Source organism: Bubalus kerabau, chromosome 8, assembly GCF_029407905.1.
Source record: "Bubalus kerabau isolate K-KA32 ecotype Philippines breed swamp buffalo chromosome 8, PCC_UOA_SB_1v2, whole genome shotgun sequence".
In the NCBI taxonomy this organism is placed as follows: domain Eukaryota; kingdom Metazoa; phylum Chordata; class Mammalia; order Artiodactyla; family Bovidae; genus Bubalus; species Bubalus kerabau.
This window is the reverse complement of record NC_073631.1, coordinates 89,667,756-89,681,895: the sequence shown is the minus strand read 5'-3', so window position 1 is coordinate 89,681,895 and position 14,140 is coordinate 89,667,756. Positions and strand designations below refer to the sequence as shown.

Here is a 14,140-nt window from a genome sequence, read left to right as displayed (position 1 = left end):
CTTACATTAACATTTTATGATTTTCTGTGACAAAAATTTCTGATTAAATTGTTCTTCAGTGAGAAATGTATAAATTGTCAAGGGTCAGATGTGAGAGATTTCTCCTGTTTACAAATATCTTTCCTTATTCCTTGGTACAAGCAATTTTAATAACATTGCAAATTCATACGAATCCAAAGTAAATCTGGAAGAAAGAGATTTCTCCAGATAGCTTACCAAAACGACTAACTCTCTCCACTCCATCTATAATTGCCTTGTAGTCCAAATTTTCTTCTATTCCAACCTGTGAAAGAATGACATTCTAAAAATGGTATAAAATATTTGACTAGGTATTCATGTATCGATTAGTGAATTCCATTTTAACTATTCCAAAGTAATGTCCTCTAAAGGCACACTTTTTTCCCACAGCAAAGTAAGAATGAATAAAACAAACACCTGATTACTTCAATTTTCAATTAAGAAAAAAATATTTTAAAATGTTACTATTCACAGTCGTTGCTGTATCACATTGATGCTCTGCAAATGGGCCAATCTCATAGTGTACAAGTATAGAGATTGGAAGTGACATTCCTAACTAAGGAATACAAGAGCCCTTCAACAAAAACCTTTCTATTTTGTATTGGTGTATAGCACAATGTTGCGAGTTTCAGGTGAACAGTGAAGAGACTCAGCCATACACATACATGTATCCATTCTCCCCCAAACTCCCCTCCCATCCAGGCTGCCACATAACATAGAGCAGAGTTCCATGTGCAACAGGGCAGGTCCTTGTTGGTTATCCATTTTAAACACAGCAGAATGTATACGTTCGTTCCAAAATCCCTAACTATCCCTTCCCCCCAACCCCTCCGCTGGCAACCATAAGTTCGTTCTCTAAGTCTGTGAGTAAGAGTCCCCTTTTAAACATACCAGGTAAGAGGTTGTTCTCTTTGAAATGATGACCAGTTATCATTCCATTTGTGAGCTCTTCTATTTGTTAAAAAAATGTGCTTTGATATTCCCCATGATTGAAAAGTTAGTGCTAAATCCCTATGTGAATATATACACACATATGATTACCTCAAATAAAATGGATAAAGCTCTTAACTTCCCTTTTCCTTTAATTGCTTCTTCAAAACTTGAAAATCGGTCTGCATCAAAGCAGTAGATCTGCATCTATAAACATAATATTGATGGCTTTATTACAAAGACTTCACAAAAACTTCAGCAAAAAGACAATAAAATAATTAAATAATTTATCAGTTCAATAAATTCAATTTGAGACATTTTATAAATGATATAATTCTATATTTTGCAAAATTTCAAAATATTTTATTAATTACATGTATACAAAGCTACATTTACTATCAATTACCCTTCAACAAAGAACAAAATATGAAGTTAAACAGATCTAGACCTGAAATTACCCCTTTGAGCAATTTTCAAATGTAATAAATTTATTTTACTTTAATGTTTTGGGCTGTACTTTGAGTGGTTTGCAGGATCTTAGTTCTCCAACCAGGGACTGAACCTTCATCCTTGGCAGTGAAAGTACAAAGTCCTACTCCCTGGACTATCAGGGAATTTCCAAGTAAAATAAATAATCAGATGCTATTTTAACTATTTTGATGGAATTCTTTCAAATATGGTTTCAACCTTCCTTGAATGGATGTGACTTACTTGATGGTCTGAGTTACCAGTTTTGGATATTACTGTCTTGAGCTCTACTAAGAGTGAAACCCTCAAGGAATCTCTGCTTCTACCTAAAAAATACCAAAGGAGTCCTAAATTCCTTATTTCAAGTCTCTCCTCCTGCTGTGAGGTTATGTGTGTGTGTTAGTCACTCAGTCGTGTCTGACCCTGTGATCCCATGGGCTCCCATGGGTTCACCAGGCTCCTCTGTCTGTGAAATTCCCCAGGCAAGAATACTGGAGTGGTTAGCCATTTCCTTCTCTAGGGATCTTCCTGACCCAAGGATTGAACCCAGGTCTCCCACACTGCAGGCAGAGTCTTCCCTATCTGAGACACCTTGTTGATTTCTACTTCAGTCCATACATCTATGATAGCCTTCACTCTCTGATAGGTTGATGTTCCTAGTGTCATGGGCTTGGAAATTAGATACAGGTAGTTTAGAGATGTAACTAAGGTAAGAACAGAACCCTCAGAGATGATTAATGTGCAGTGAGGGCTGCGATCAGAGAAATAGTGGGTGTGAAGCAGAAGAAAGCAGTGTCTCCTGTCTTGGGTAGTCACCAAAACCTTTCAGCCACCCTGAAGCATGAACGATTTTAAAGCTGGCAAATGAGAAGGCAGAAGAGAAGTGTGTTCAAGTCAGAGGGTCTGGCTAGGAAAAGCCTACAGGCAAGAAAGTATGAGAAGTGTGGGAAACTGAAAGTGTTAGGATTTCAGCTGAGCACATGTGAGAAGAGAAGAGAGATATGAGACTGGAGAAGTGGGCAGGGGTCACAGCAAGAAGGACTGTGAGGTAGTCCCAGCAGTTTGGGCCAGAGGGCAATAGAAAGTCCTTGATGGGGGCGGGGGGGGCAGGGCTAAGGGGTAGGGGTGGCCAGTGGAAGGATTAAGACTGGAGAGAAACTAGCTTCAGGGACATCCAAGTAAGAGACTAAGATGGCTGGAAACTTTTTCTGACCTCACACATCATTTAGGGGCAGAACTAAGGAGATGATTATAGGATGTGAGAGGCCAGGGAAAAAGAGCAAATCAAGGATACCCTCTAGTTTCTCCACTTGCACAATTTTTTTTTAAATGTTTCAGTAAATTATTTTATTTGAGAATGACCTAGCTATTCAATAAACTTCCATCACTTAATTTAGCACAACTCAAGAAACCAAAATCTGGAGAGACAGTTTATTATTATTATTTTTTTTTCTTGGAGTATAGTTGCTCCTGCTTGCACAATTATATGGTGAATGTTTTAAAAAATAAACAACAGGGAGTTCCCTGATGGTCCAGTAATTAGGATTCAGGGCTTTCACTGCGGGGGGCTTCAGTTCCATCCCCTTTGAAGAACCAAGATTCTGCAAAGCACATGGTTTGGCAAAAAAAAAAGTAAATAAATAAAACCCATTAATGTTTACAAATTGAATAAAAAGAAACAACAAACAAATGACATCTGAGGGATGATTTGAGGGGCTTCTAAATAAGAAAAATATATGAGGTTTAGTTCTGAGGGATGATTTGAGGGGCTTCTAAATAAGAAAAATATAGGAGGTTTAGTACACAGATTCTGTACAATTTTACTGAATCATGGCTTGTGTTATTTTTAGGGTTTTCTTGATTTTCACCTTTGTTCTAAGGAGTACTGTGAGAGAGCTAAACTCTCAGAATTGAGAATGTTACCTGTTTAATGAGTTGATTTTCGTATTTCTGACAAACAAGATTTGATAAATATACTTTTTTAAGGATATTTAAGAAATTATAAGCCACACATTTGAATGTGCTTATCCACATTATTTTTTAATCCTATATTAAATAACTAACTCATTTTATTTTTATTATCAATAAATGCTTTGAATTATAAAAGTAAAAATACAACTTTAACACAGGTGATCTAGAAAATATGAGAATTTTAAAGAAGAAAAGGTAATAATGCCATCACCCAGAGAAAATTATAATTAATGTTTTCTTGGTTTCCTTCCATTATTTTTACAATAGTAATAGATCAACCTTTCATTTAATCCTCCTAATAACTCTATAGAGAAGTGTTACTACTATTAAGTCAATTTCACAGACGAGAAACAGAAGCTTAGGGAAATTAAATAATTCATACAATGTCATGTCATGTACCTACTAACTAAATGTGAAGCCAATATTCAAGCCTCGTCAGTTTGACTTAGACTCTGTACTCTCTCTCGGCCATTAATTAGTTTCACGCTTTACAAAATTTAGAATAATAACACTGTATATACTATTTTACCTTCTGCTTTTTAAAAGCATTCATATCTTATGATGAACCTTTTCTGTTAAATAAATCATTCTAAAACAGAATTTTCACAAGATCTATAATAATCCATTGTAATGTAATCATTTCCTTTTGTTTCAACTTTTATTATTGTAAATAAGTCTTTGCCTCCAAATTTTTGAGTATGTCCTTAATTATTCTTTAGACTAAATTGCAATAAATTGAAATGTAAGTATTGAGAATAAAACATCTAAAGTTATTGATAAGAACAAGTGAAATGCTTCCCAGAAAGTCTTGCCAATTTATACCTTCTCCAGACATGTGCGAAAGTGTTCACATTTTTCATTGTATATTACTATGCATTATATTTATTTGCTGATTTTAAATTTGAAACTTTTTATCACTTTAATTTGAAGTTTCTTGATTTTTTAGTACATTGATGAAGTTTCCCCCTTTTTTCCCTAGTGGGCTATGGGAAGAATTTCATTCATCCATTCACTCATCAATATTTACTAATCATCTATAATATAATGTGGCACTCAGCATTACTAGAAAGTGGAAAATCAACTATAGATCTTATACAGCTCAGTTCAGAGAGAAATGCAGATATTAACCAAGTAAACAAAATATAACTGTATAAATTACAAAGTTACATTACAAAGGAATCAAATTATATGTTAAATGAAATCCCAGTGACTTAGAAAATGAAATAGTAAGTAGTGGGACTACTGACTTACCTCTAGTGGAAATTTTTGCCCTTCTAAACTATGTTCTGATCCATCAGATGACATATTGCATTTTCCCCAGTGAAAAGCTATCTTGCTTGCTTTGAACACTGTTTCTGAAACCCCTCCACTGAGACGGTAGTCATTAGTGAGATTAATTTCCACTTGAAAAAAAAAAACCAATAAATTGACATCTAAGTTTTTGAAAATAAAAATTACAAGTTTAAATTTTCTTCTATTAAGGTACATTAAGAACATAATGTATTTGATAAATTAAAAAAATAAGCTACAATTTTGAAAGCTGAACTTAGTAACTGCATAATATACTTAATGTATCCTATTGCCGCAAGTGTAAAATAAATCCAAGACCTTAACTGCCATACAACACTTAAAGCAAGAGACAGGCGGTTCACCTACCCTGTCTGTCTGGTAGCCTACGTTTTTTCTGTTTGGTGTCCAAAACCCTGCTTCCCTAATGCCTCACATAGTGGTGAGGGGACAGTTAAAGTGAGAAGAACAGGAGACTGGAAAGGAAAGGTCTTTTCTCCAACCTTCTCATGTTCCTGTTTCTCTTCCTTATCAAGCTGCTGCTGCTTTTGTCCCATCTCCTTATGTTTCCAAGCATCACCTCAGGCTTCATCAAGCTTCAGAATTTCTGTCCTAGACTATGGCAAGGAAGGTGGGAGACCTTTTCCTTTTGAAGGGGTTTCAGCCATCTCATGTTTGAACCCTCGTTGGCAAGTCTCAAAATCTTAAACTCTAGAGATCCCTAGCAGATACCATCTACTGTCTGTATTTTAGGAGTCATCTGGGGATTAATGATTCTCTTGAGAGTTTAATGCAGGATTTCAATGTCTCTCAGTCAGATTTAAATAGTCTTTGTTTCATTAGGTGGAAATCACTTTTGGCATTTGGAACTGAATCCAACATACTGCGCAGTGTAAAGACTTCTGAGTAAAACATAATTTCTAGGCTGCATTTTTTTTTCCAGCAGACACAGCTAGTTAGAGATATACATTTTCATGAATAATAACAATAGCAACAAACAACAACAATAATGGTCAACATTCATTTATCACTTATGACATGACAGGCATTACACTACTTTACATGTATTAAATATTTGATCCTACACAATGGAAGATGATACCATTACAATTCCTATTTTACAAGATAAGGAAATTGGTCACAGCAAGGTTAAAGAACTTGCTCAAGGTTCCACATTGTGCTTTAAATGGCCAGAATTGAACCTAGAAAGTATGGCTCTAAAGATCAAGTGCTTGACCACACTCCACTAAGAAAAATGAAGCAGAGATTACATGCTTTACTTCTTTGTAACACCCACTAAAACTGGTAATTAAAATGTCTAACATTTAGGACAATATACTATTATATATTTAATTAATAATACATTATCAGTTCAGTTCAGGCGCTCAGTCGTGTCTGACTCTTTGCGACCCCATGAACCACAGCACGCCAGGCCTCTTATAACATATAAAATTATTCATTCAACAAATACTTACTGAGTGCTTATAATCTGTCAAGCACTGATCCAGAAAAATTCCTACCTTCACAGAATTTAAATTACCATATTCACATAATTATATTAGCAAAATATGGAAAAGAGAGAAAAATATCACTTACAATAAAATCACCCCAACATGGCTACTGCTATAGTGAATGTTTTTTCTAATCTTTTTCCCATGAGTATATTTGCTTTTACATAACTTGTTGACATACATACAATTTCATTTAAAATATAACATCAGAAAAAAATGTTCGCTTTTGTAAATTTCTATTTGTTGCTTACTGGAATATTTATGGCATTATATTTGCACTAAGAAAAAAGACTTTATTAGAGAGTGCTTCCTAAGTATAGTATATAATTTAAAACTTTCTGTCTAGAAGGGCCAATACTTTCTTAAAATTCAATTATATTTTCACATCCAAATATTGAACATAACATACGACTGAGTAGAAAAGATCAAATAAAATGCCCAAGAGAAAGAAATCCTGATTGACTAAGTGATTAACCAGCGATAGAGTTATTAAGTTAATTAGCTATATATTATCTTTATCAGCTCTTCCTGTGGAGGCATCTTTATTGCTATATTACTGGAGAATATTATGACTTTGGTTATTTAATGTTTGTACACATTTCAAAAGGTCTAAATTTCCAATTTTCTATTTGATTTCTTGTACCCATAGTTTCTAGCCAGTTCATACTACATATGCCATTCAAAGAAAAATATAATGAAAATAATCTAAACACACTCTAAGTTTGATAAACATATTAAAGTCAGAAATAAAATGCAAGTATTTTACCTGTTTTCCCAGTGTTATGAATGAATGTGTTTTCCAAAGACGTTTTATCCCAATCCTGAAATTTAAGTTTCTTCAGATTCACATTTACTTGTGTAAGATCTTCATCAATATTGATAGGAGACTGTTTGGGGCTATTACATGTTGGATATTTCTTTCCCCAATTTTTTTGATTCAATGCTCCTAGAGGAAAAAATGGCAATAAGTTTGGTTTTTAAATAACTATGCAAAAGCTAAATTTCATGTTTATAAAGTAGTTAATGTTACATAAAAATAGATACAACATTGGGAAAAACTGCAAAATCTTTAAACCAATTTTTAAGAACAATTACAATTGGTCCTCTGTATTCACGGGTTCCACAATTGCAAATTCAACCAACCTCAGAGCAAAAATATGTGGGAAAAAACTCCAGACTGTTCCAAGGAAACTTTAACTTGCCAAGTGCTGACAACTATTTACATAGTATTTATATCGTATATGCAACTGTTTACACAGTATTTACATTCTATTCAGTTCAATTCAGTCCCTCAGTCATGTCTGACTCTTTGCGATCCCCAGCCCCATGGACAGCAGCACACCAGGCCTCCCTGTCCATCACCAATTCACGGAGTTTACTCAAACTCATGTCCACTGAGTTGGTGATTCCATCCTGCCATCTCATCCTCTGTCGTCCCCTTCTACTCCTGCCTTCAATCTTTCCCAGCATCAGGGCCTTTTCAAACGAGTCAGTTTTTCGCATCAGCTGGCCAAAGTATTGGAGTTTCAGATTCAACATGAGTCCTTCCAATGAACACTCAGGACTGATCTCCTTTAGGGTGGACTGGTTGGACCTCCTTGCAGTCCAAGGGACTCTCAAGAGTCTTCTCCAACACCACAGTTCAAAAGCATCAATTCTTTGGTGCTCAGCTTTCTTTATACTCCAACTTTCACATCCATACATGACCACTGGAAAAATGATAGCCTTGACTAGATGGACCTTTGTTGACAAAGTAATGTCTCTGCTTTTTAATATGCTGTCTAGGTTGGTCATAACTTTCCTTCCAAGGAGCAAGCGTCTTTTAATTTCATGGCTGCAATCACCATCTGCAGTGATTTTGGAGCCCCCAAAACTAAAATCTGCCACTGTTTCCATTGTTTCCCCATCTATTTGCCATGACGTGATGGGACCAGAGACCATGATCTTACTTTTCTGAATGTTGAGCTTTAAGCCAACTTTTTCACTCCCCTCTTTCATTTTCATCAACTGCTCTTTAGTTCTTCTTCACTTTCTGCCATAAGGGTGGTGTCATCTGCATATCTGACTTTATTGATATTTCTCCTGGCAATCTTGATTCCAGCTTGTGCTTCATCAGGCCAAGCGTTTCTCATGATGTACTTTGCATATAAGTTAAATAAGCAGGGTGATAATATACAGCCCTGACATACTCCTTTTCCTATTTGGAACCAGTCTGTTGTTCCATGCCCAGTTCTAACTGTTGCTCTTGACCTGCATACAGATTTCTCAAGAGGCAGATCAGGTGGTCTGGTATTCCCACCTCTTACAGAATTTTCCACAGTTTGTTGTGATCTACATAGTCAAAGGTTTTGGCATAGTCAATAAAGCAGAAATTGATGTTTTTTTGGAACTCTCTTGCATTTTCCAGTGATCCAGCAGATGTTGGCAATTTGATCTCTTGCTCCTCTGCCTTTTCTAAAACCAGCATGAACATTTGGAAGTTCATGGTTCACGTATTGTTGAAGCCTGGCTTGGAGAATTTTGAGCATTACTTTACTAGTGTGTGAGACGAGTGGAATTGTGTGGTCATTTGAACATCCTTTGTCATTGCCTTTCTTTGAGATTAGAATGAAAACTGACCTTTTCCAGTCCTGTGGCCACTGCTGAGTTTTCCACATTTGCTGACATATTGAGTGCAGCACTTTCACAGCATCATCTTTCAGGAGTTGGAATAGCTCAACTGGAATTCCATCACCTCCACTAGCTTTGTTTGTAGTGATGCTTCCTAAGCCCCCTTGACTTCCCATTCCAGGATGTCTGGCTCTAGGTGAGTAATCACACCATTGTGATCATCTGGGTCATAAAGATCTTTTTTGTACAGTTCTTCTGTGTATTTTTGGCACCTCTTCTTAATATCTTCTGCTTCTGTTAGGTCCATACCATTTCTGTCCTTTATCGAGCCCATCTTTGCATGAAATGTTCCCTTGGAATCTCTAATTTTCTTGAAGAGATCTCTAGTCTTTCCCATTCTATTGTTTTCCTCTATTTCTTTGCACTGATCATTGAGGAAGGCTTTCTTATGTCTCCTTGCTCTTCTTTGGAACTCTGCATTCAGATGGGAATATCTATCCTTTTCTCCTTTGTTTTTTGCTTCTTTTCTTTTCACAGCTATTTGTAAGGCCTCCTCAGAGAGCCATTTTGCTTTTTTGCCTTTTTCTTGAGGATGATCTTGATCCCTGTCTCCTGTACAATGTGAGCCACATTGTATTAGCTATTATAAATAATCTAGAGATGATTTGAAGACTATGGAAGCCTGTATATAGGTTATATGAAAATACTACACCATTTTATATAAGGGACTTGCACATCCACAAATTTTGGTATCCGGAGGAATCCTGGAACAATCCCTCTCTGATACTGAGAAACAACTGTATTCCTAGATTTAGATTCTGGGTTTTAATATTATACATCATAAGAACAAGACAAGGGGTCAACGAGACCTTTGTTTAGCCATCACACTTGCAAATCCACATAAAATCCATTTGTCTTATCAGATGTTAGTCCTAACCCAGGGTTCCAGATTAAAACATGTCCAGTTGATAGGAGTTAGATTATGATCTGACTTCCTTAGCACTCTCCATGGGGTGAAGATGGAGGCTGTAGACTGTATGTCATCCCAGCCATTGACTGATTTGGTTTAATTTCCATCTGTGTGTGTGTTGTGTGTTAGTCACTCAGTCGTGTCTGACTCTGCAATCCCATGCAATCCCACTCTGTAGCCAGCCAGGCTCCTCTGTCCATGAAATTCTCCAGGCAAGAACACTGGAGTAGATAGTCATTCCCTTCTCCAGGGGATCTTCCTGACCCAGGGATCAAACCCCAGTCTCCTGCATTGCAGGCAGATTCTTTACTATCTGAGCCACCAGGGAAGCCCAAATTTCCATCTGCTCAGGGTCTCATTTATATAAACGTAATCATCTGGGCTATCTTTGAAATATCTCTTTCTTTTCCCTCTCTCTTTTCTTTTTTTCTGGTCATAAAACTTAACAGATGTTATTGTTTAACAAGAAGAAAAATAAAACAGGGCTTTCCAGAATTTTGTTTACTGTAAGGGAATTTTCATCTGTTCCATAGAATGAACAGTCCAACCAAAATTGCCCTGTAATGCCTTTATTTCAACACTACCTGAAGCCATAAACCATCTCTCATAACCTTACCTCACTGGATATTAACTGAGCTAAGTACCCATGCAGTGCTAAGAATAGGTATGTCTTATTTAATGTTCATTTATTAAAATACAGGAAATGTTGCAGATCCAAGTCTCAACCTTTTCTCTGGCTAAACTCTAGCATTTCTGCAGCCATTCCATGAAAGAGAAGGTAGCAACACCATTTTAAGCTTCTTCCTTTCAAATGCTTTTCTTTTTGAACATGAGTATGGGCAAGGCCAAGATTTTAGACGATTGATATTCAGAGAAATTATAAGAAAACATACTATCCATACAACTCTAGTCTATACCATCTTTTTGGGATAAGGGAATCGGTGAGGATGACTTTCACGCAAGCTGTCATTGTGTGCTAAAGCTCATTTTGCATAATTTAACCCAGGAAAGAAATAATAATTAATCACACCATGGAATTGCCTGCATAGCCTGGGAAAATTAGGCAATTCATCTCTTAGTGAGGCATTCACCAGAATCAATAATAGGTGCTGAAAACTTATTTTGTTTTAAAATCTTAGCTCTAAGCTTAGAGAGTGCTTGAATACAATATGCTTTAAATATGCACAGTGATGCACATTTTGGCTTCTAGGAACAACTTTAAAGAATTGAGTAAAAATACTACGTTAATTTCACTGTAAAGAACATTGGCATGGAGACAAGAAAGCACTGTTTGTTTTACTCATGTCATTGTAAGAGAAATGAGAGAGAGAAACTGCGGTATGAATCAATAAAGCTCTTCCTATTACTTAAATTTTTAAAAACAGTACAATAAATTCTGAGCACACTTAGGAAGAGTCTGATAGTTGTGATGCATAGAAACACAAAGTTTTAAGTCCCTAGTAACACTGAATACGATTTATAACCTGTTTTGTCCATAATATTTTGTGCTCATCTTTATGTGGATTCTAACTTAGCACATCCATAACTGAACACTTGATTTCTGCCCTACAAGTTAGTGCCTCCTATGTTCACTGTCGTTCATAAACACAGAAGTCATCCTCATGCCTCTGTTTCCTCCTCAGCAAGCCCTTTGGGATCTACCTTCAAAATATTTCCTTAATTAGGTCGTTTCTCATCTCCACTGTTAGCGCCCTAGTCCAAGCTACCCTCATTCCTGGCCTGAAGTCTTGCTGTTCCACAAGCAGCATCACCATCAACTAGGAGATTGTTAGGAGAGTCAGGTCTCCACTGCAGCTTCACCAAGTCAGAATCTGCATTTTAACACAATCTGCAGGAGATTCATATACACATTAAATTTTGACAATGACTTAGACATATCCAGTAGTCATGGATGTAAGAGTTGGACCATAAAGAAGGCTAAATACTGAAGAATTGATGTTTTCAAACTGTGGTGGTGAAGAATACTCTTGAGAGCTCCTTGGACAACAAGGAGATCAAATCAGTCAATCTTAAAGGAAATCAACCTTGAACATTTATTGGAAGGACTGATGCTGAAGCTGAAGCTCCAATACTTTGGCCACCTGATGAGAAAAGCCGACTCATTGGAAAAAGACCCTGTTGCTGGGAAAGATTGAGAGCAGGAGGAGAAGGGGGCAACAGAGGATGAGATGGTTGGATGGCATCATAGACTCAATGGGCATTAGTTTGAGCAAACTCTGGGAGACAGTGAAAGACAAGGAAACCTGGCATGCTGCAATCCATGGGGTTGCAAAGAGTCGGACATGACTTAGCAACTAAACAACAATAAAGTGACCCATGCCCACCATGAGATAATACAGGTTAAGCTACTAAATTTGTAGTAATTTGCTGTGTGGCATAATGCAATCTGTAGCTAGTCATCTTTTAAAGCACATGTTAGATTACGCATAACTCCTTGACTTGCTGCTGCTGCTGCTGCTGCTAAGTCACTTCAGTCGTGTCCGACTCTGTGGGACCCCATGGACGGCAGCCCATTAGGCTCCCCCGTCCCTGGGATTCTCCAGGCAAGAACACTGGAGTGGGTTGCCATTTCCTTCTCCAATGCATGAAAGTGAAAAGTGAAAGTGAATTCGCTCAGTCATGTCCGACTCTTAGCGACCCCATGGACTGCGGTCCACCAGGCTCCTCCATCCATGGGATTTTCCAGGCAAGAGTGCTGGAGTGGGGTGCCATTGACTTAGGTCCTTCCAATGCATTTTCATATTAGAATAAAATATACAGACTCTTTCCCAGGGCTGACAGACCCTGTATGATGTCACCAGTCACATCCACTCGGATCTCATTTTCTGCCACTCTGTGGTGATGACTCTCTATTCAAGCCATACTGACTTCTTTTCTGTTCGTTAAGCATGAGAAGCCTAGGGGCTTGCCAGTTGCTGCCACTCACTTTCTGGAATCTTCTGCCCCATTTGTCTGCAAGGCTTCTTCTGATCAGGTCTCTTCCCAAATGCATCTCTTTAGAGAGAGGCTTTCTCTAAACAATCTGTATAAAATACACTTCCCTTCCTCAGCAATTCTCAATCACTTCTCCTTATTTTATTTTTCTTCTCCTAAGTTACTAACTGGGGCTTCCTAGGTAGCGCTAGTGGTAAAGAATCTGCCTGCCAATGCAGGAGACATAAGAGATGTGGGTTTGACCCCTGGGTGGGGAAGATCACCTGGAGGAGGGCATGGCAACCCACTCCAGTATTCTTGCCTGGAAAATCCCATAGACAGAGGAGCTTGGTGGGCTATAGTTCATGGGGTCGCAAAGAGTCAGACATCACTGAAGCGCCAGCACAGCACAGCACAAGATACTAATTATGTTTATTTATTTGTTTCCACACTCTAGCATCTAGAGAAAAGCCTGGCACATGGTAGGTATTCAATAAATGTTTGTTGAATGACTGAATCAGACAAAAAATGTTATATTAAAAACATTTTTTTAATATATATTTTAAATAAAATGTCTTTCATTTTATTAGTCTGAGCTCACAGGGGTCTAACATAGGATGAAAATAAGAAAAAAAAACAGAAAGAAAACTGACCAACTAAAGAACATTTCTAAATTCAACTGTAGGCCACATCTACCTGTCTGTTATATGACAATTTTGTTGAGTAGTCCCAACTAAACTTCTGCTAAAGGATCTCAAGAAAGATCTGATGTCCAAACTGGGTGTTGTCTGACAGTATATGATCCCGAGTCACTGGATTATGTCTGAAGTGCATCAAATGACTACACTGAGTGTGGACTCAGTTTAAATCACCTACTAGCTCATCATGCCAACTACAGCATAGGTTTAGGAAGACTCCTTAATTTCTATGATTAAAAGACAAAAGAGTTAGAACAGGGAAAAGAAAATTTCTCAGTGAAAAGGCTGTAAAACAGAAAAAGTCCAAAAATATAAGACCTTGATGTTATTTTTGCAATGGACTCTGAAAAAAGGATGTTTCAGATACTCATAAGTAGAAATCCAGGAAAAGAAAATTGTGTTAAAATTGTGCACAAGGATGAACTATAAATCAAAGAAGCATTAAATATACTTTAGCTGTTTTGATAATGAAGCAATATTTAACCCTATGCTTCAATATTATTTTTAAAATTCCCAAATTAATGTTTTTAATTTTGCAGTTGGAGACTGCAGTCCATGTAGTAATTAAAGCCAGGATGATGTATCCAAGAAAGCAGGTGTACAGAATTCATTAGAACTATACTGTATCACTTGAGGGTTATTAACAAATGTTGTGAAGGAAGAAATTAGGATATGCATTGTCATTGCAGCAGAAGATCAGCACGGTGATTCACCCATCAGGAGGACTGCAGACTACTAAATGA

General features: G+C 37.1%; 1 protein-coding gene across 1 annotated transcript in view; it reads right to left on the bottom strand.

Annotated features, from left to right (window-relative positions):
• PTPRZ1 (protein tyrosine phosphatase receptor type Z1) overlaps positions 1-14,140 on the bottom strand; it is a 144,669-nt gene that overhangs the window by 91,469 nt on the left and 39,060 nt on the right. The window contains exons 3-6 of the mRNA XM_055589381.1: positions 6,952-7,131; positions 4,639-4,790; positions 1,060-1,155; positions 217-283 (exon numbers count right to left, since the gene is read on the bottom strand). Of these exons, the coding sequence (XP_055445356.1) occupies positions 217-283; positions 1,060-1,155; positions 4,639-4,790; positions 6,952-7,131 (495 nt within the window). The remainder of the gene's footprint in view (positions 1-216; positions 284-1,059; positions 1,156-4,638; positions 4,791-6,951; positions 7,132-14,140) is intronic.